We start from the raw sequence: 20,906 nt of genomic DNA on the forward strand, positions 1-20,906 counted from the left end.
TAAACGTGACCCATTTTTTTTTTTCCATTTTGGGACTAAATGAGACCAAGAACGACCAAATTGATCTCAAAGTCCAAAAGATGTCTGCTGCTGAGTGGGTAGAGTTTATAGTTTAGGGATGCAAACGGAGAAAATAGACCTATTTAACCACCTTTCTTCTTCAATATATTTTTTTTTCAGATTGTAAATAAAATGACATGCATTTCTAAATAAATCGACGGGCATGCTCGTACATCAGAAGAATGATATACCTCCTTTACTTTTCTACCCAAACAGGAAACGAGGAGTGATGAAGGTCGGAAGAGCTCAAAAAGGGAGCGGGGCAACATCATGTGGAAAAGAGGAAACAAGGGGGGTGGGGTGGGGGTCTTGAGGTTAAAGTTTGCTAACACAACGTTCATTCTAAGTTTAAACCTTGGTAAAATAAAAGTGTTATTATTCAGAATTGGGCAGTCGCTTCCTCTTCAAATCTAAAGGTAACCATTGGCCAAATAATAGCATTTTAGTCAGAAGTCAACAGTCAATACCAATTCAAATCTAAGCAAGCAAAATAAAATTATATTCTATTCAGAAATCCGCAGTCACTTCTGGTTAAAATCTTAAGTATAACTATTGTCAAAACAAAAAACATTTTAGTTTTAATCAGCACTCATCTCCAGTCAAAATCTTTGGTCAAGCCTTTGGCTAGATACTATCATTTTATTCTGAAATTGGCAGTCACTTATAGTTTAAATCGGGAAATATAAACGCATTTTACGCAGTTCCAGTTCACAACTTGAGTATAACTATTGGCCAAAAAATAGCATGTTTATTTCTGAAATCAGCAGTCACGTCCCAATCAAATATAAAGATTTACTGTAATCATTGTCACCATAAAAACCTGAATATTCTGAAATTGGCTAGCATTTCCGGATTAAATATTACGCAAAACCATTGGCAAAATAAAAGCATTTTATTCTGAAATCTGAGGTCACTTCCAGCTCAAAGCTGTCGTAATTACAACAACCACGAGATGTCAGCAGAGGCCCAGTAGAGAACTACTGATTTCTTGACTAGACTCCATGCTATATTTTACAAAATAAAACGATTTCAATCCAGATTTCTTGTGACGTAAAACGATTGCATTGGATAGTGGCAATTACTGCTGCATCACAAGTGCAAATATTACTGGTTAAAAAATATCTTTTATTGCCTTTAATTGTGCATTAAAAAAACACATTGTGCCGATGAAGCTTTCTCTTAACGAGAAGGCCATCTAAACTATCTATATTTGTAAACATTTTTTTTTAAATAACTAATTGTTTGCCCCTCTAATAGGTTTGTTTGTATTGTCTTATAATTTGGATTTCTTGTAAATTACATTGCTCTGGAATATTTGTATGAAAGTGTAAAAAAATTAAAAAAAATAAAAATTTTTAAAAATGCAGCAATAATGGAGAGGAGATTACGTCACTGCCAGTTTGGGAACTCAAACACGCCCCGCCCTCCTGTTGTGACGCAACATCACAGGCCCAGCCCAGCCGTTGCCTAGCAACAGAGGAGGGGCCGAAGACATGTGTGGGGCTGTTCTTTGTTCAATGGTCTTTCGTTATTTCACCTTCAATCCAGGAAAGAAACGAAAATGACTCCTCATTTTCTGGATGATGAAATTATTTACCCAGTAAAGAGATTAGCTAACACATTCAGATTCGGACTCAAGAGCTACGACGTCAAATACTAATAAAAGGCACTTTGAACGTAAGGCAGGAGGTATTTTTAATCTTCTTAAAGAAAATCTTCTATTTTAGGAAAAGAAAAAAAGAAAATTAGGCCAACTTGTGGTCCAGCCCACAGCTGCTGTCAACCATCTGATCTGAAAAGAAGCTAGCCATGGTCTGCAGCAGACTACCTAAAAGAGTGGCTGGAGAAGGAAACTGGAAAAAGCTGGAAGGACGGGACTTGGTGACCATCACATGCAGGGCTCAGTTTTGAAAGGCGAGTGACACTGAAGTAATAACGGCTAGCGACGAGCCGTAGCTATCAACCTAGTGGCCAACATAAGTGGCTGAAGGAGGAGACAGTGGAACAAAGTGGAAAGTGCCTGAATGACAGGACTTGGTCATGTTCACTTGCATGATGTGTGGAAGGACAAACCAAGCTTTATTTACACGGAGCAGCTAACAACAACAATAGTGGCTAGCGCCCAGCCGTAGCCTGTAGTACACTACCTAACATAAGTGGCTAGAGGAGGAAACAGGAAAGGGTGGGGCAAAAAGTGCCTACATGGTGGGACTCGGCGACCATCTCATTCAGGGCTCAGCTATGGTAGGCAAGTGACACTGGAAGATAAAGCCAGAGCAGCTAGCTAACAATAACTGAGCGGCAAATCATAGGCTGCGGTCCAGTGGCCAACATTAGTGGCTAGAGAAGTAAACAGGGGAATAAAAGTGGAAGACTGAATTATGGAACTCTGCGACATTCGCTTCAACCCAAGCCATAGCCTTCAGTCTAGTGGCTTATAAGAGTAGCTAGAGAAGGAAACAGAGGAAAATAGTGAAAGACCAAGTGGCTAACATAAGTGGCTAGAGAAGAAAAGAAAGAAACATTAGAATGGAACAAACGAAAACAAATGAAAGATGCTTAAATGCCAGGACTTGGCAACGCTCATATCCAGGGCTCTGACTTGGAAGACGGCGAGAGACACTGAAGAATGAAGCAGCAGGAGCAAACAATAACAATAGCGGTTAGCCTTGGCATGTAGCTTAGTGGCTAACATGAGCGGCTAAAGAAAAAAAAGTGGAAAAAGTAAATGAACGGTCATGGAGAGTGACACTGAAGGACAAAGCAGGAGCAGTGAACAATAACAATAGCAGCTAGTGGGGAGCCATAACCCAAATCCAGGTGCCTAACAAGAGTGGCAAGAGAAGGAAACAATGAAAAGAGCACCAGATGTCTGAATCACGGGACTTTGACTCAGCTATGTGCCATAAATGCCCGCCAAGTGCTAAAAGCAGCACTGGGCCAAGCTAGAGTAGCACGATGTCTGCTTTTTTAAAGTTATGTACGAGAATGAAATATTTGTCAACAGAAAAATATATATATAAACGAGTTGATGTGTTTTTGCTTATTATTTGAATAGAAAGTGTCCTATTGCAATTCTTGTTTTTGACACCACTAGGGGTCACTGAGGACACACACTGGGATTTTAAGTTTAAATCAGACTCAAACCAAAACTAATTTTGTGGTGTAGACACATTAAGACCACCAACGTGTCAATTTGGAGGGGACCGTTTTGCCCACCTCTGCATGAGATGATGCAGTGCCATCTAGTGGTCAAATATCACATACTGGGGCTTTAAGGACCACCGGGACATTTACTGAAAGTAAGAATCCTGAAAATGGTTTCCACGTTCCTTCATTTCCCACGAAAGAGACGCGGGACGTGCTTTGCCATTGCTAGTTGCCCTTGGGCAAGGGACACGCCTCCCTCCGTCTGTAAAGCCAAACTGGGAGAGTTGCCGGTACAACAGGTTTGAGAGCACAAACAAAAGAAATGAAATCTGTTTCTGTGCTAAAGTCGTTTTGTTGTGTTTGGTGTGCAAAACCTGGCTGTGATTTGGGGATTTCTCAACTGCTGTCACTCGAGGGCCCCAGATCTCACCCTAATTACCACGCTAGCTAGAAAGGAGGACAACCTCCTAGCAAAAGAGCTCAAATGTTAGCTAGATAGCATGGAAAAAATGTAGAAAGCTTGCTAGAGGTAGCTTGATAGTTAACTAGAAAGTCATACAGGAAAAAAACTAAAAGGGAACTAGACATATATATATATATATATATATATATATATATATATATAAACATATAAACAGTGGCCAGCCATTTTCCACTTGTGAGGATGCACTTTGTCCTGTTCACAAGCCCAGAATATTCTGTTTATTTCTTATTTTGTTTCTTTGTAATCAAACTCGATCAGCTCGCTATAAGAGTTAAAAGCAATCTCGATAGGATATAAAGCTAGCGATTTTTGGATTTCTTAACTGCTGTCACTTGAGAACGCCCTATCTCACCCTAATTACCACGCTAGCTAGAAAGGAGGACAACATTTAGCTCCCTTACAAGCAAAATAGGTCAAATGTTATTTAGATAGCTTGGGGAATAGCTAAAAAGGTAGGACGATAGCTAGCTACAAATCTAAAAAGTTAGCTTGAAAATTTAATAACAAGGTATACAGGTAAGGTAAAAAACTAAAAGGGAGCTAGAAAGTTAGCTATAAGAGTAAAAAGCAATCTCGATAGTTGGATAGAAAGATAAAAACAGTTCGATACAGTAGGTAGCTGGAAGGGAGGACAACCTTTAGCTCGACCACGAGCAAAAGAGCTCAAATGTTAGCTAGATAGTGTGCAAAAAATTTAACAAAAAGGTAGCTTGATCGTCAGCTAGAAAGCTAAACAGGAAAAAAAATAAAAGGGAACTAGAGACATAGCTATGTATAGAATAGAAGGATAGGAGGCTTAAAATAACGCTAGATAGCTAGCCAAAAAGGAGGCCAACATTTAGCTTGTTAACTAGGAAAAGAAGATAAAACATTTGCTAGATAGCATGCAAAAAAGGGAGAAAGCTTGGGAGAGGTAGCTTGATAGTTAGCTAGAAATCTATACAGGTAAAAAACTAAAAGGGAACTAGAGAGCTAGCTATATATAGAATAGAAGGATAGAAAGCTTAAAACAACGCTATATAGCTTATATAACATTTAGCCTGTTAATTAGCAAAAGAAGATAAAATGTTAGCTAGATAGCTTGCAAAAAATGTAGAAAGCTTGCTCGAGGTAGCTTGATAGTTCGCTAGAAAGGTATACAGGTAAGGTAAAAAAAAACTAAAAGGTAGTTATAAGAGTATAAAGCAATCTCAATAGTTGGATAGAAAGATAAAAACAAAGCTAGATAGCTAGCTGGAAAAGAGGCCAACATTTAGCTTGATAACTAGGAAAAGAAAATCAAATGTTAGCTAGATAGCATGCGGAAATGTAAAAAACTAGTTAGGTAGCTAACTATAAGAGTTAAAAGCAAAATATATCATCAGATAGAAAGCTATAAAGGAGGCCAAAATCTAGCTTGATAACTAGCAGAAACGTTCAATTGTTAGTTTGTTAAAATTTAGCTAGATAGCAAGCTATAAGGGGGCAGCAAGGCAGCGCAGTGGTTAGCGTGTGTGCGACACAGTTCTGAGGTCGTGGGAACCTCCTGCGTGGGTTCAAATCCAGCTACCAGCCTTACTGTGCGGAGTTTGTATGTTCTCCCCGTGCTTGCGTGGGTTTCCTCCAGGCACTCCGGTTCCCTCCCACATTCCAAAGACATGCATTTCAGGTGAATTGGCTGGTCCAAATTGTCCCTAGGGGTGACTGAGCGAGTGAGTTGTCTGTCCACGTGTGCCCTGCGATTGGCTGGCAACCTGTTCAGGGTGTCCCCTGCCCCCCTGCTCCCTTTTAGTGTTTACGTTTCTAGCTAACTATCAGAAAAGCGAATTAGAGCGGGTCCCGTTTACGCTCATTAGTAACAAAACGTAGCTTGACGTGGAATCGGGGAGGGGATGTTTGTTCGGGTTATTATAAACTTGAAGGCTAAATATTGACTTAACCGAGCGTCCAGCCTGACCCCCTTTCCTGGGTTCTGAAAATCCTTTAGAGAGGACCACAAGTCAGAATTTCTGCGCACCATTTCATTTGAAGTACCTATCCTGGAGAACTCTCCGGTTCTTCATTTCTCATAAATATAAACATGTTAGATTCCTTTTTAGATTTCTTTTTAGTCCAACTGTCGGGACAGAACAGAAACAGGCCAGAACGGGAGCGTAGACGTAATCGTGAAAAAAAAGAGGTCATAAGCAGGGACGGGAGAGCGGACGTGGTCAGGATGCAAACAGGTCGTTGCCGGAAGCAAAAACGGGACAGGTAGGAGTCAGGGTCGAAAACAGCTCGCCAAGTATACACTCAGGTTCATAGACGGACTGACAACAGGGGACAGACAGGACTGGGTACAAGTACTGATCGGGAGCCAATCAGAACCCGCGGCGGGTGGCGCCAAAAGAGCGGCCACAGCTGAATCACATCAGTAATCGTGACACCAACTGGTTTTGGAACGCTTACACTTTTTAAGCACTTCATTTGAAATTATTTTTTTTAGTATTACTATAGTAGTATATCTTATATCGTTTTGTCATATTATTTTAGCTTTATTTTTTGGAGTATTTCTGCAGTACTATTTCCTTAGTCATAGTTTTGTTGTATTTCTCTTGTATTTTTGGAATAGTTAGATAGTAGATTTTTTTAAGTATATCAGTAGTATGTTTGTCGTATTACTGTAGTTATATGTTTGTACTAATCCCGTTTGGAACATTTCTGTAGTAGTATTTTTTGTATCATAGTATTACTGTACTGGTATTTTTTAGCATTTCTGCTGAAGTATTTTTGACAAATTTATATAGTAGTATCTCTGTAGTATTGTTTCCACAGAAGTGTTTCTTTTTAGTTTTTTGTAATAGTACCGTAGTTTTGTATTTTTGTAGTATTTCTGTTGTAATAATATTGTACCCGTCTGTTGTATTCTAGTATTATTGTCATAGTATTGTTGACATATTTTTATAGTAGTATCTATTGCACCACGGCAGTGACAATGGCATTATGATACGGGTTGAATTACCTCCCACAATTCCTTTCTCTCTCTTCATTCAGTTTGGAATTTTGTCTTCTTTGTGAATCAGTGTTACCATACTATTTCTGTCCCCTATTTATTCGCTTTGGGTCAAAGACTTACAGTGGTGCTAAAGGGAGAAGCAAAAACACGACAGAACCACGGAAACCGAGCTTTCAATGATCAAGAAACACAAAAAAAACGCACAAATCGTTACCCTAGCAAAATCGCATGGCTGTGAACAATCCACAATCAGGAAATGTTTCATTTTCAATCTGCCGTCTCTTCTGCATCCACCTGCTACTTCACTGGACCAACTAATATTATGTGACACCAAAGGTATATCAAATATCATACTTCGGTTATATGTATAATGTTATTTATTCACGTGCACGTAAAAGTAGTACTTTTTGTGTACAATTTGGCTGTTTTATTGTATTTATCTGGCGTATCGGTGTTCAAGAGGTGTTAGCTAATCAGTATTTGATTCGATAATTTAACCTTGCGATTCCTGCCGAATCCTGAGGGTTTACTGTATTCTGGACCGATTTTAGAATTGTAGATTTCCCCGAGTAGGCCATTTGATCCGGATTCCTTAGCAGAAGTTGTAGCGACATACAAGCCGGAACACGATCCCTCTCCGTCACCACCTGAGGCAAACTGTCAAATCTAGACGGGACCTTTTTGTGATATTATGTCAACTGTAACTGTAACTATAACATTGTTGAGGAAAAAACTACAATAACATTGAATGATTCACAGATTTTGGAAGACGTCACACTCGAAGTTTCTCAACAAAACCACTCGAAAAAAAATGCCCTAAAAGAAGATTCCCGATAGGACGGTTGACAGACCAATCAAGCGTTCCAGTTTTGACTGTTCCAAAGTATTTCCTGGTTTTCAAATTTAGGCCAAAAGCCAACAACACATTCTCATTACACGCTTTCTGAATGCCATCATTATGAAAACACCCTTTTTATATTTTTTGATCGTAAGAAGCTTCCTTTCCATGGTTATCATCTTTTTGTTTCATTATTTTCAACACACTGATTGGAGTAATACATGTTTTTTTGCAATTTCATCTGAAAATTGTTGCCAAGAATTGAAATGCAAAGCCAGGGAGGAAACGGTGACAGCTGTTGAACTGAAGCTTAAAGTTTGTCTATTTGTGATGTGTTATCATTTTGAAAAGCCATAAAAAGGGTCCAGAAATACGTCTTACCGTATAATGTCAGAATGTTATAAAGGCAGCAATGCCTTATCGTGGGGCCCGACTGTATCTAAAATAACTACCCAATACAGGGTTAATCTACCTTTTTTCAAGGCCAAATTCAAGCACTTTTTAAGGACTTTCAAATCCAATTGATTTTTTCCAGTACCATTAAAAAAAGAAATCCAACGATCAAAAAAACGAGAGCTTCAACTTTACTTTCAAACCCTAACCTTATTTTGGAGCCCTTAAATCGGTTAAAAACCCTGACTCGCAGCCCAAACCCTAGCTCTACATCTTATCCTAGCTTGTAACCCTAGCCCTAACCCCGTTACAAACCGGAACCTTGCTCTCAACCTAAGTTAGAACCCTAATTTTGAGCTAAAACCCTAGATCCTAACCCTAAGCCTAGCCCTAACTCTAGATGTATGTCACGACCAGCACACAGAGCAGACCCAATCGCGTAACGTTTTCTCACAATTTTATTGAGAGTGAGAGGAAGGGCAGCGCCCGCGATCCGGTGCCCACTGGACGCGGGAAGCAAGTCGCTCTTGCAATCGGATTGTGATCCGAAGACGTAAGTGGATCTTCCGTAGCGAGCGATGGCGGTGTCAGGGACAGAGAAACTGGTCGGTAGCCGGGAATGTGAGAGCAAAGCGTGGTCAGGGACAAAAAGGGTCGTAAGCCGGGACGGGAGAGCAGACGTGGTCAGGATCAAAACAGGTTGTAGCCGGAGACAGACGGTAGCAAAAATGGGACAGGTGGGAGTAAGGGTCGAAAAAGGCTTGCCTAGTGTTAACTGAGGTTTGCAGACGGACTGACAAAAGGGGACAGATAGAAGTGGGTTCAAATAGTGACAGGGAGCCAATCAGTACCCGCAAAAGGAGCGGGCACAGGTGAATCACATCGGTAATCATGACAATGTAACCCTAGCCCCAACCCTATTTATGCACCCCAAATTCAGTTTAATACCCTAATAAGGAGCCTAAACCTTAGTTTCTAAACCCTTACTTTATATTTCTGTTACATTTAAATTCTTGATGTATTCTTGAATTTTATGACACTCTGTATAATGATGACAATAAAGGACTTTTATTCTTTTCTTATCTAAAGCACAAACCCTAGCCCAACACTTAACGTAAGACCCATGGCAAGCATTTCAAGCACTTAACCTCAACGCACCAAAATCAATTCTGCCGAAGATGAGCAAAAGTTCCTTTTTAGTTTTGGCCAACAGAAATAACACACAGAACTGAATCAAAGCTTCCGAAAGAATAATGTGCAAATACTGTCCCGTCTAAGGTGAGGCGAGCTGTTCAAAGCTGGCTGATTATTTTTCTTTTTGCATACGTGAAGGAAGGAGGTTGTTGATGTAGTGTAGTGGTGAAAATTCTGTAAAGAGGTGTTATTCTACATTGTGTTGTGATGTAGGCTAGGGGTGTTGTATCCTGGGGGTTTGGCCATATATACAGTATATTTTTTGTTTCCAGTAGGACAAGCTCTGCTCAAGGCGGAGCCTAGAATATCATTTTCAGATAGATTTTCAATTGAAGGATGCTCAAAGCCAGCTTCACATTCAATCAAGTCAACAGACTTCTGAGTCCACCGAGAAATATCCATGACATCAAGTTCGCTAAACTGCTAGCTAGCGGCAAGTGGAGGAGGAGGACTTAAGCTCCGCCTACTGGACTTTGCACCTGGGCCGCAATCCCAAAGTCAACAAAATGGACGGAATGTCCCGAGAGCCCAAAACAAATAGTCGCCGCACTTGAAAAGGATGTCAACGGGATGTCAACTAAAGATACCGATTACGAATAAAAGAAAATATTGAAATAAACCAATAAATAAATAATCAAATGAAATAATTTTACAACTAAATAGTAATAGATAAACTGATATTATTCAAAGTAATACAAAGACGTAAACAGAATCATATTGATATTTAAATCATATTAATAATAATAAACGTACGAGTAAAATAATATTCAACAACAAATAAAAGAACAAAACGAGGATAAATATGACATAGTAATACAAATATCTAAATAAATAAATAATAGAATTAAACACATTTACAACATTATAGCAGTGAAAAATATTGTAAAAGTGGAATTATTTGACTCAATTTTAATTTTATTTTTTTCCATCATATTCTGTTTATATGGTTATATATACTATATATTTTTTTTAATTATTTTATCGAATGTAACAATCAGTGTTCAATAAAAGAAGAAAATGTGTTTTTTTCGTTTCTAAAAGGGTAAAAAGACTTTTATTCAAAAAGAAAAAAAAATCCCATGCTTTTTCTTACCTGAATAAAAAATAATGAAATACGTTACGGCAAGCGAGGCACAGACAAACCACGTGAGGAAAGGGACCTGATCAAATGCCGTATTAAAAGTTAAGAAATCATCTCCTTATACATTTATAAAAAAATGAAATATAAAAGTATGTGCAATCTAAAACATAATAAAAAAAATTTAATTCAATAAAATTAACAATGACAACATTTAAAAGAATAGACATCATGCATATAAATTTATTATATTATATAAAAGACAATACTTTTAAAATGAAATGATTAAAAGTACATCCAATAAATTATACAAAAATAAAGGTAAAGAACATTTAAATAAAGACAAAAACATAAAAAGAAACCAATAAAAAGAAATATATATATATAAAATAAATTAACGCATTAAAATAAAATACATTTAAAAGAGTACTTTAAAAATGCAATTATTTCTAAAAATAATAACATAACTATAGAAATAGAATTGAACAGAAAAAGAAACTCCACAATGTATTAATCAATAAAATAACAAATGCTTTTAAAATAATAAAATAATACAATGAACAATAAAACCTTAAAAACTTTAAGGAAAATACATTTTCAGATTATATAAATGTAGAATGAAATAAATCTGGCCAAAAAAACACATTGTAAAATTCAATTACGAGAACATAAAAACAAATCCAAAATCACATAATTCGACAAAAAAAGGTAATAGTTGATTATTGATCCAAAAATTCAAAAAAAATAAAAAAAATAAAAAATCGAAAACAACAACACTAAAAAAAGGAGAAATAAGAAGCTCAAAAGAAATAGGACGGTAAGGTTTGGAGACCGACCTTAAAGGCGAATTTCCGGGTGACGTTGTCTCGGGGTCCAACGGCACCGATCCGGAAACTGGGCAGCGGTAAACTGCCCAAAACGCCGTCCTCCTTCTCGTCTGCCCACCACAATAAAACAAAAGCACGTCAGCTTCCCTTTTTCTTCAAAATAAAAGCATTCGCTCGCCTGAAAAAACGAAGCACCGGGCTGGGATGGCGAACGCACACTGTGTCAAATGTGGTAGGAGAGAGAGGGTTCTTAAGGGGAGGGGAGGAGGGGGCGGGGCCTTCGCTCGGCTCCTCCCACTCCGGTGTGTATTTCCCGGGGGTGGAGGGGGGAGGAGGCAGGGCCTAGGTGAGTCAGTGCAGAAAAAATTCCGGGACCGCGACCACAACCTGACCTGCCTTCAAGCCGCACCTTGCCTGCACAATTTCTCCCTCTTTTTTCTTGCTTTCTTTCTTTATTTTTTTCTTTCTTTCTTTTTTTTTCACTTCACTTTCAGTTCATCGGTCCGTTCAAAATCAAACTCATTAAAAAAATAGCGTTCAAAATGAAATCGTAACATAAAAACAGAAATAACTGACGGTAACTATATAAATGAAATACAGTTAAAATCATGTATGAAAATAGAAAAATAATAAAAAAACGTAAGAAAAGTACAAATAATCAAATCAAATATATTTAAAATGAAATAAAAATTCAAAACCTACATATTAATAATAATAAGAAGAATGTGAAATGAAATAAATTATGAATAGAAATCCATCCATCCGTTATCTGTACCGCTTATCCCAGCCATCTTGGGGCCGTGGTCAGGGGACACCCTGAACCGGTTGCCCACCTCATTCCCGCCTAGGGACAATTTGGACCGGCCAATTCACCTGACATGCATGTTTTTGGAATGTGGGAGAAAACCGGAGGAAACCCACGCAAGCACGGGGAGAACATGCAAAGTCCACACAGGAGGTTCGATCTCATGACCCCAGAACTGTGCCGCACACGCGTTAATCACTGTGCCGCCGTGCTGCCCTTGAATAGAAATGCAAATAACAAAATAAAAATAACAAATTGATAATAATATCAAATATATTTTCGATTGAATAATAAAAAACAGCCAGGGACTGAAATGGTGCGCCGATAAAACGAGAGTTCAATGTTGGCAAAGTGGAAACAAGTGCAAGGAAACATAGAGAAAGGCGTCATTCGCAGAGAAGCGTATTTTTCTTCTTTTCTTTCACGTTGCCACACCACCGGACACCCGAAGAAACGTGGTTGGAATCCAAAGAGGGACTCAAAAGTTGGACAAAGTTAAAGAAAAAGAAAGGAAAGCTTACCAAGTTGGAAAAAGACCCAGAAAAAAAACAAAAATATTTGTCGCCCTGAACCGGTCTTGATAGGGCACAATGACTGAAAGCTCAGAATTTCCCCCTGACTCTTGTGTCATCTCATTCTTACTTGCATGTTTTGTTCATTTATAACATGATGTCGCCACGTGCCAGTACGTTTCCTGCATCCTCTTTCTTTTGAGTTTTGTTGTCTTCCTTTCATGTTTTGTTCATTGCATGCTAGTTTGTGTTCTGAAGTCTCATGTGTCTTTTTATGTTCATGTTTGGTTCACTTAGAGCACAGGTGTCAAACAGGCGGCCCGCGGGCCAGATCAGGCCCGCTAAAGGATTGAATCCGGCCCGCGAGACAACACTCAGAGAAGCGCAAGATAAAAAACAAGCTGCAGGTTGAAATATGTCTCCTTGATGTTGCCAAAGCCAGGTGCCTCGAACAAAGACACTGTACTTGTATTTATTTATCTATCTCTCTCTCTTTCTCTAAATTTCTCCCACTCTCTGTCTCTTTCACTCTCTGTGTCTCTCTTTTTCCTCTTCATTTGTTGCTCTTTGTCTCCTCTCTCTGTGTCTTTTTGACTTATTTTGCTCTAACTTCTTTTTTCCTTTTTCTCTTTCTCTCTTGCTACCCTTCGCGCTTTCTTTTCTCTCCTTCTGTCTTTCTATTTCTCCTTGGATTTCTTTCTTCCTCTCCCTTTCTTTCCCCCTCTCTCACGACTTCTCTTTTTATCTCTTTTGTTTCTCCCACTCTCTCTTTCTTTGTTCCACCCTCTCTCATTTTCCCTCCCTCTTTCTCTTATTGCTTTATCTCTCTTTTTCTTTCTCTTTAATCTACTCGTCCGGCCCCCGACAGAATGTTTGTTCTATCGTGTGGCCCCCGAGTTCAAATGAGTTTGACACCCCTGACTTAGAGCCTGTAAGTGTTTCAACATTATGTGTCATTATGTTGTCCTGGCACTCTTTTTATAGTTCTATTTATGTGGGAGTATCTATCTTGCATAGTCTTGTTTTCACCTTTTGTTCGGTTGCAACAAGTAAGCATGCCTGCACTTTTTCACAATCTCGTCGTTATGGCACTCTATTATTGTTCAGTCCTTATATGGGAATGTTTCTTGTGTCACCTTAATTTCAGGTTTTGTTCTGTTGGTGGTCGTGAGTCATTTATAATATCCCTTATTGTCGTTTAGTCATGTTTTGTTTGGTTAGAATTAGTGTTTCAAAATGACCCGCATCAGCTTGTTTTCATGTTTTATTCAGCTAAAGCGAGTGAGTGTCCCAACTTATTTTGCGTCTTCATTCTATCTTGTTTTTTTCCGTGCAATTACAGTTCATGATCTAACGTAACCCGCTTTGGCCTCCTTACATGTTCTGGTCAGTTTGTTAGTGCGCATCCCAAATACTCCCCCTTTCATGTTTTGTTCCAGTAAAGCTAATTTGCGTTCCAGCATATAACACATTGTCTTCCTTTCATGTTTTGTTCCGGTAGAGCTAATTTGTGTTCCAGCATATAACACATTGTCTTCCTTTCATGTTTTGTTCATTTAGATTTAGTCAGCACTTTAACACGATGTGGCAAGGATGCCTTGTTGAGCCAGTGTTCTTGTGGCATCAATATCTTTGAATTGTGAAGATCTTAGTAAACTTCCTTGGTCTGTTCCTGTACTCTATCCCATTTAGGTAGATGAAGACTTTTCTTAAATTTGATGTTTCATGGGATCCACTTTTCAGGCCGGATCATGACGGATGACGACGACGTTGTGGGATTACTGTTTTATGGGGAGAAAGGCGAGCCGGTTCAGGGAATGCTCACACCTGAGTTGATCATTTACACCAGAGGTGGCAAACTCATTGGAGCTTAAGGGCCACATAAAATGAAAGAGAGATAAGAAGAAAGAAAAAAAGCAAAGAAGGGAAAAGATAGAGACAAAGAGAGAAAGGGAAAGAAGGAGAATAGAGAGGAAGAAAAAGAATGAAAGAAAATGGAGAAAAAGAGAGACAGAGAGAGGGAGAGAAAGAGAGAAAGAGAGAAGGAGAGAAAGAGAGAAGAAGGGAGAGGAGAGGGAGAGTACGCAAGCAAGGACAAGACAGATAAAAGAAAGAGATAAAAAGAAAAATAGAAATAGAAAGCCAGTGAGACAAAGAGAAAGAAAGTGAAGAGAGAGAAAAAAAGAAAGACACAGTGAGAAAGAGAGAAGGATAGAAAACAGATGACAGAGAAAGAGAAAAAGAAAATTGAAAAGAGAGAGAAAAGAGAGGATCATAGAGGGAAAGAGAAAGAAAGAGAGAAGAGATAGTGGAAAAAGAAAGAAACAAAAGAGAGCGAGAGAGAGATGGAAAGGAGTAAGAGAAAAAAGAGAGGTGTTTTTCTCTTGCACTTTTCTCCGCTTTGTCTCACAAGCCAGATCGGTTCGTACGGCGGGCACGATGTGGCCCGGGAGCCGCATTGTGAACACGCTAGGCTAGGCTAAGCTAGCAACACGACATCCACCTACCTTTATAGTAGAAGAGACATCGGTCGGAGAGCACAAACCATCTCCTGTTCCACTGCTTGACCCCGCTGCTGGCCTGGGCGGGGGGAAAGGAGGGGAGACACGCGCGTAACAAGGTCATTGTGACGTCACGGTGTCGGCCATCTTGTTTTGGGGGCGTGACCGAAAGGTACCTGCTTGTACAACCAGCCGGCTTTGCTCACTGGCGCTTTAAGGTTCCGCCTCACGGAATTGGAGCGCTTGCCGAAAGTGGCCGCCTTGCGCGCCGTTCGGGAAGACTGCAAAGACCAAATTCTTTCTGTTATTATCTTTTTTATGTAGCTATCCATTTATCATTCATCTTTTTAGGATTTAAATCAATATTTTTATTTGTACAATTACTTTTGATCGTATGTATTATTTTCCTGCCAAGAGAATCATTCAAAAACGTTTCATCATTGTTCATATGATTTATTTATTTAGTTTATCGATTCGTTTGTAATCTAAAAACTCTTATTCATCCAATAAATAATTTGCATGTGTCTATTTGTAATTTAATTATACGTATTGCTTCAATTGCATTCATTTCATTTTATGTATGCGTTGTCATGAACCGGAACAGGATAAGGACACAGATGCGCCATGTTTCTCACACAAGCCTTTTCTTTTATGGGAAATGGGGAGTCATGCGCGTTAGGCAGCGGTCCGGCGTGGACAGGAAGCCAGAGGCCGACGAGTTCGATACCAATTGTCCGAGCAGATATCGCACGGGTCGGGTCGATACCGGACAGGACGGGACATACAGGATTGATAATGAAACAGGATATCGAAATAAAAAAGGAAGAACTAGACGGGAACGAAAACTGGAGAGAATAATTAACAGGACAAAAATAGAAGGGAACGAAACAGGAAACTGATATTAAACAGGACAAAATAAACGGGAACAATACCCGACATGAAATACCAGCAGGAAAACAGGGCCGAGTCAGAACCCGAGAAGATATTGGATACGATACTGGACAGGACGGGACGGACAGGATAGATAATGAAAGAGGATATCGAAATTAAACAGGACCAGCTAGACAAGAAAAAAACCTGGAGATAATAATAAACAGTACAAACTAGACGGGAACGATACCGGACAGGAAACGCAGACAGGAAACCGGACAGAGTCAAAACCCGCATCTTGCGGGGAAGAGGTTCGTTGACGGACTGACAAAGGGTGAGTGAGAGCACTGAGCTTAAATAGAAGGAAAACCAATCTGTCAACGAGCCGCAGCTGGTACCGCACAGGCGGGGCCAATTGGGCGCCATGGCAACCGTGACATGCCTTTACTTTTATTGTAGGATAATCGTATTGATTTATTCATGTTTAATTGGTTATCGACATGCATTGATTTTAATGTATTTGTTAATTACAATGACTGTTTATTCATTGGCAATTCATTGTTATTTATTTATTTTGAAAGGAAATAATGATGTATTTCTTTTACCTTTCGTATAGCTATACTTTGATTTTTTGGGTGGATTCAATGTATTTGTTAATATTTTATTACTCTATTTCATAGTTCTATGCAGATCCATTTTTATTTATATCCATATCTTGCAGGGAGAGACTGAGGAGATCATTTCTTCCTCATGCCATGAGGCTCTTTAACTCCACCCGGGGGAGTGAAAGCCCACATGAAACCCCACCCCCACATTTGCATATTACCCTATTTTTATTACAGTGTGTATTTTCCATAGCACTATTTAAATACTCTATATGAACACGTTATATTGGGTATTTTTGTATTCTATTTATTTTATTTTATTATTATTTTAATTTTCAACACAAGGATACTGCTGGAAGTGTGAATTTCCCTACAGGGATGAATACAGTATCTATCTATCTATCTATCTATCTATCTATCTATCTATCTATCTATCTATCTATCTATCTATCTATCCATCTATCCATCTATCTATATCTAGGCCTATATCTAGGGGTTTTATTTATCTATTCAAATTATATGTATCTATTCATGTTTTAATGTTTCAAAACTATTGAAAATAGTAATATTTGCAGACGACACTAACATTTTCTATTCAAATGATAACTATATTGATTTGGTAACCTGTATTAATCGTGAATTAATTAACCTAAAAGTATGGATGGATATAAATAAATGATCTTTAAATTTGAATAAATCCAAAGTATTATTCTTTGGTCATCGCAAGGCAAATCAAGTTTTAGAAGTAAAAATGGATGGTGCTGCAATAGACGCTGTATCAGAAATTAAGTTTTTAGGGGTCATAATAGACAATAAATTAAACTGGAAAACACACATCAGACACATACAAACTAAGGTATCTAAAAGCATTTCAATCATTAATAAAGCCAAATTCATTTGAAACTACAATGCATTGTATTTATCAAATTGTTCTCTAGTTCTGCCATACTTAACATATTGTGCAATAATAAGAAAAGTTGACTACAGCCCCCTTTTAGCCTCCAAAAACGTGCGATTAGAACTATACACAGGGTAGGATATCGAGAGCATACGAATATTTCATTCCTGCAGTCCAAATTATTGAAATTAGATGATTTAGTAAATTTTTTCACTTCACAACTGCTATTTAAGGTCAACAAAAACATAGTGCCAGAAAACATCCATAAATTATACAGTCGGATAGAAGTAAATTATAATTTAAGGGGCTGTCGTAAATTCATAATCCCAAAGGTGAGAACCACCAGGAAAAGTATGTGTGTGTCTGTGTGTGGAGTCAAACTTCGGAACAATCTACAAGAAGAGATCAAACAATGTCCAACTATTCACGTGTTCAAATTTAAATACAAAAAAACATTCCTGGCGGAACACAGAGATGAAGAAAATGGGGTATGAGTGATATGAGAGATTAGGAATAGTGCGTCGAGAACTATGATTAACTTTGTGTTATTGTTGCTGTTGTTATATCATAACTCTTATTATTTATATCATTACAATTGTTCTTATATCATTTAACAGGGATGATAAAGGGGTAGGGAAAATAAGCATCTGCTTCTTACTAACCCTTTTCGAGTTATGTTACAATATTTTCTTGTTGAGTTATTGTTTTTGTTCTGTTTTTATTCTAATGTTCGAATAAAGTTTTCATTCATTCATTCATTTATGTTTTCTATTTATTTTTATACAGTTATTTAATTTTCATTCATCTATTTCAAGGTTTTGGATTATATCTATATATTTATATTTATAGCGTATAAATGATGTTGACCTCAGGAAGCCGTCAAGCGGACATTTTGTTATTTCTTCTATTCGGTGCGGATGATGTCAAACGAATAAACAGGACCTGGTTTCGCACGCTCCATTTAACATGGAAGGCGCGCATATGCTAACGTGCCGGCATATGCTAGTTAGCCCCAAGGGCAGCGCGAGTAGCCCGTTTGTCTGCTCTAAAAATAACTCTGCAGCGTATGAGTACGACTCTCTCTCTCTCAAGAAACCTATTTTCATATTTTCTTTCTTCACACTTGAAAAAAAAAGAAAATGTCTTACCCGTGGAGCAGGTTGTAGTTCCTGAGAGGACATTTCGGACACCATGTTTGTAGTTTGAATGTGATTGGTCTTCTCAGGGATGCTGTTCACTTTCATAGTCGAATTACTGACGGGGAACCGAAAGGAACATCCGTTATTGGACCATTTAAAAGGAAATATTGATGTACAAGTCATTGGTATATTCCAATGACTTTCCGAGAGAATGCGTTTTGAAGACGGTCCTTTTCGTCTTTGACTTCCTGGGTTCGATGGTACAACAAATGGCGAGCAGCCAAATTGAGGCCAACTGGCAAAAATAACAGAGAGCTAACAGGGGCTAAACCAGCCAGGATACGGCAGGCTTGCCAGCCGCTAAAAAGGGCTAACCGGAACCAATCGGCAGAAAAACTGGAGGCTGGCTGACAAAAAGCATACAGTGGGCAGCCAAGATAACCCGGAGCCATCAAAAGATAAACGACCACGGCAACAGACACGAACCCAGATGTAAGTATACAAATTGATCTCGGCAGGCTAGACGGATACTATAAACGGGGAACGGGGACCGATCGGCAGATAAAAATGGGAGTCTGGCTGACCAAAAACATGCAGTAGGCCGCCAGACTATCCAGGAGCCAACAAAAAAACAGTTACGCCAATAAACACGAAACCAGCCAGGGAGAAAACAATTAGCATGGCAGGCTAGCCAGCTAGCCGACTGCTAACGGCGCTAACCTGGAAGCCTTCGGGAGCCTGCACGCTAACGGGGAGCTATCTGGACAACATTATATTTATTGCAAGATACGAGATGAAAAACACAAAACGAAAAGTCACAATCACATACCTAAAAGGAGGCAAAAGCAAAAAAGGAACACTGTACAGGCGACAGGTAAACTTACTCTACGCAGCGATTGACAATCACATCACGGGGACCAGCCATTGTTATGAGTTTTTGTTTTCATCAGGTGGTGTGACACCTCTAGGAGTTATGAGATCAAACTGTCTACTTTGAGACTTAATTTCTGGACATCTGTGGCGCGTGGAATGTTTTAGAACATATCTTCATGTTTGTGGGGAGGAAGACTACAGGCTCTTTGCATTGGAAAAAAATGGTCTTTTGTGATCCCTACGAGGACTACTTAAAATAGTTAGCAGAGTAGCATCAGTTAGCCTTCTTTAGCATAGCACAGTGACTTTGATGATTGTAGACTCTGGACAACCTTGGCAAGTCAAAATCCAAATCCTTTTCTGGAGAGAAATCATGATTTAAAACTAAGCTATTTAAATATGTTGTCAAATTTGTTTTCAAATCAAGAGTCTCCAAAGTGTCCACAAAGTGGAATAAGGTTCATGTAAGGATTATTTTAACGAGCTAGATTGGTTAGACTTTGGGTTGCTTTGCTGACTTGGAAGACTGAAGACTCTGGGAAACCTCCCAATTTCAAATTATTTTGCGTTATCTTATTTTGAAGGGTCAGACAGGAAATAGACTCACTGCAGATTGTGTCCGGTTCCTTGCAGCGGGCCAGTGCTCATTTCGGGTCCAGTTTGTCCAGAGTTGCCATGGTGACTGCCAAAAGAAAGGTTCGGGATTGTGAGAAAATACAACAATATGAAAGTAACAATTTGAGCCTAGATTTCGGAAAAAATATCGTATTTGAAATAAGAAAAAAGCCGGATCGATTTAAATCTCGAGAAGTGAAGAAACGACTGGCTGTCGCCATGGAGATGGAGAAAGGACACTAGTCTATATGTCCCCTGTTTTCACATATAAACTGTTCACAATTCTTCCTTCCTTCCTTCCTTCCTTCCTTCCTTCCTTCCTTCCTTCCTTCCGTCCGTCCTACTTTCATTCTTTCTTTCTTTTTCTCTCTCTCTCTCCTTCCCTACCCCCCTCCCTTCCTCTTTTCCTTCCTTCCTTCCTTCTTTCCTTCCTTCCTTCCTTCCTTCCTTTCTTTCTTTCTCTCTCCTTACCCCCCCTAACTCCGTCTCTCCCTTCTTCCCTTCCTTCCTTCCTTCCTTCCTCTTTCTTTCTTTCTTTCTTTCTTTCTTTCTTTCTTTCTTTCTTTCTTTCTTTCTTTCTTTCTCCCTCCCTCCATCCCTCCCTCTTTCTTTCTTTCTTTCTTTCTTTCTTTCTTTTTCTTTCTGCACCAACCAGCTGGACCTTTCGCCCCGAAGGAAGTTTTTGATTTCAACTAGAGTTCAACCAGCGCGCGTTAGCATGTTGGCATCAGTCCAGTTTGTCTACCGACACCATTTCGGCTGTGGCCTCCTAACACACTTTTGAAAGCAGGCTAGCTGTGCCCTAACACGCTATTACTGATTCTGTTCCGAAAATTGCACGTGCAAACAAGACATATGTTTCTCAGGAAGAAAATAAGATCAGGAAACAAGCTCATTAACAGCACTTGAGAGATAATTGGAAAAAAGTGTCAGGATTGCAATGTTGCCTTCTCCTCTAGCAAATGGCCGCTGTCATAAATTTGCTTGACATGAACTTTTAAGTTGTAATTAGCCAAAAAACTGCCCAATGTAGCATTTTTATATTTATTTTGATTGATGACATCTTCTAATGTGTAAAGCTAAGCTAATT

General features: G+C 38.9%; 1 protein-coding gene across 11 annotated transcripts in view; it reads right to left on the minus strand.

Annotated features, from left to right (window-relative positions):
* Positions 1-20,906, minus strand: part of plekha6 (pleckstrin homology domain containing A6) — a 69,502-nt gene that overhangs the window by 26,736 nt on the left and 21,860 nt on the right. For 9 of the 11 annotated variants that reach the window (XM_088337677.1, XM_088337679.1, XM_088337683.1 and 6 more), the window contains exons 3-7: positions 19,809-19,883; positions 18,338-18,443; positions 14,993-15,097; positions 14,823-14,895; positions 11,008-11,108 (exon numbers count right to left, since the gene is read on the minus strand). In XM_088337677.1, the coding sequence (XP_088193803.1) occupies positions 11,008-11,108; positions 14,823-14,895; positions 14,993-15,097; positions 18,338-18,443; positions 19,809-19,849 (426 nt within the window). In that variant the 5' untranslated portion in view covers positions 19,850-19,883. Of the gene's footprint in view, positions 1-251; positions 637-11,007; positions 11,109-14,822; positions 14,896-14,992; positions 15,098-18,337; positions 18,444-19,808; positions 19,884-20,906 lie in introns of those variants that run through there. The other 2 variants (XM_088337682.1, XM_088337686.1) reach the window with 2 other exon arrangements.

This window comes from Urocampus carinirostris, chromosome 6 (genome assembly GCF_059441175.1).
Source record: "Urocampus carinirostris isolate Australia breed hairy pipefish chromosome 6, RoL_Ucar_1.0, whole genome shotgun sequence".
In the NCBI taxonomy this organism is placed as follows: Eukaryota; Metazoa; Chordata; class Actinopteri; order Syngnathiformes; family Syngnathidae; genus Urocampus; species Urocampus carinirostris.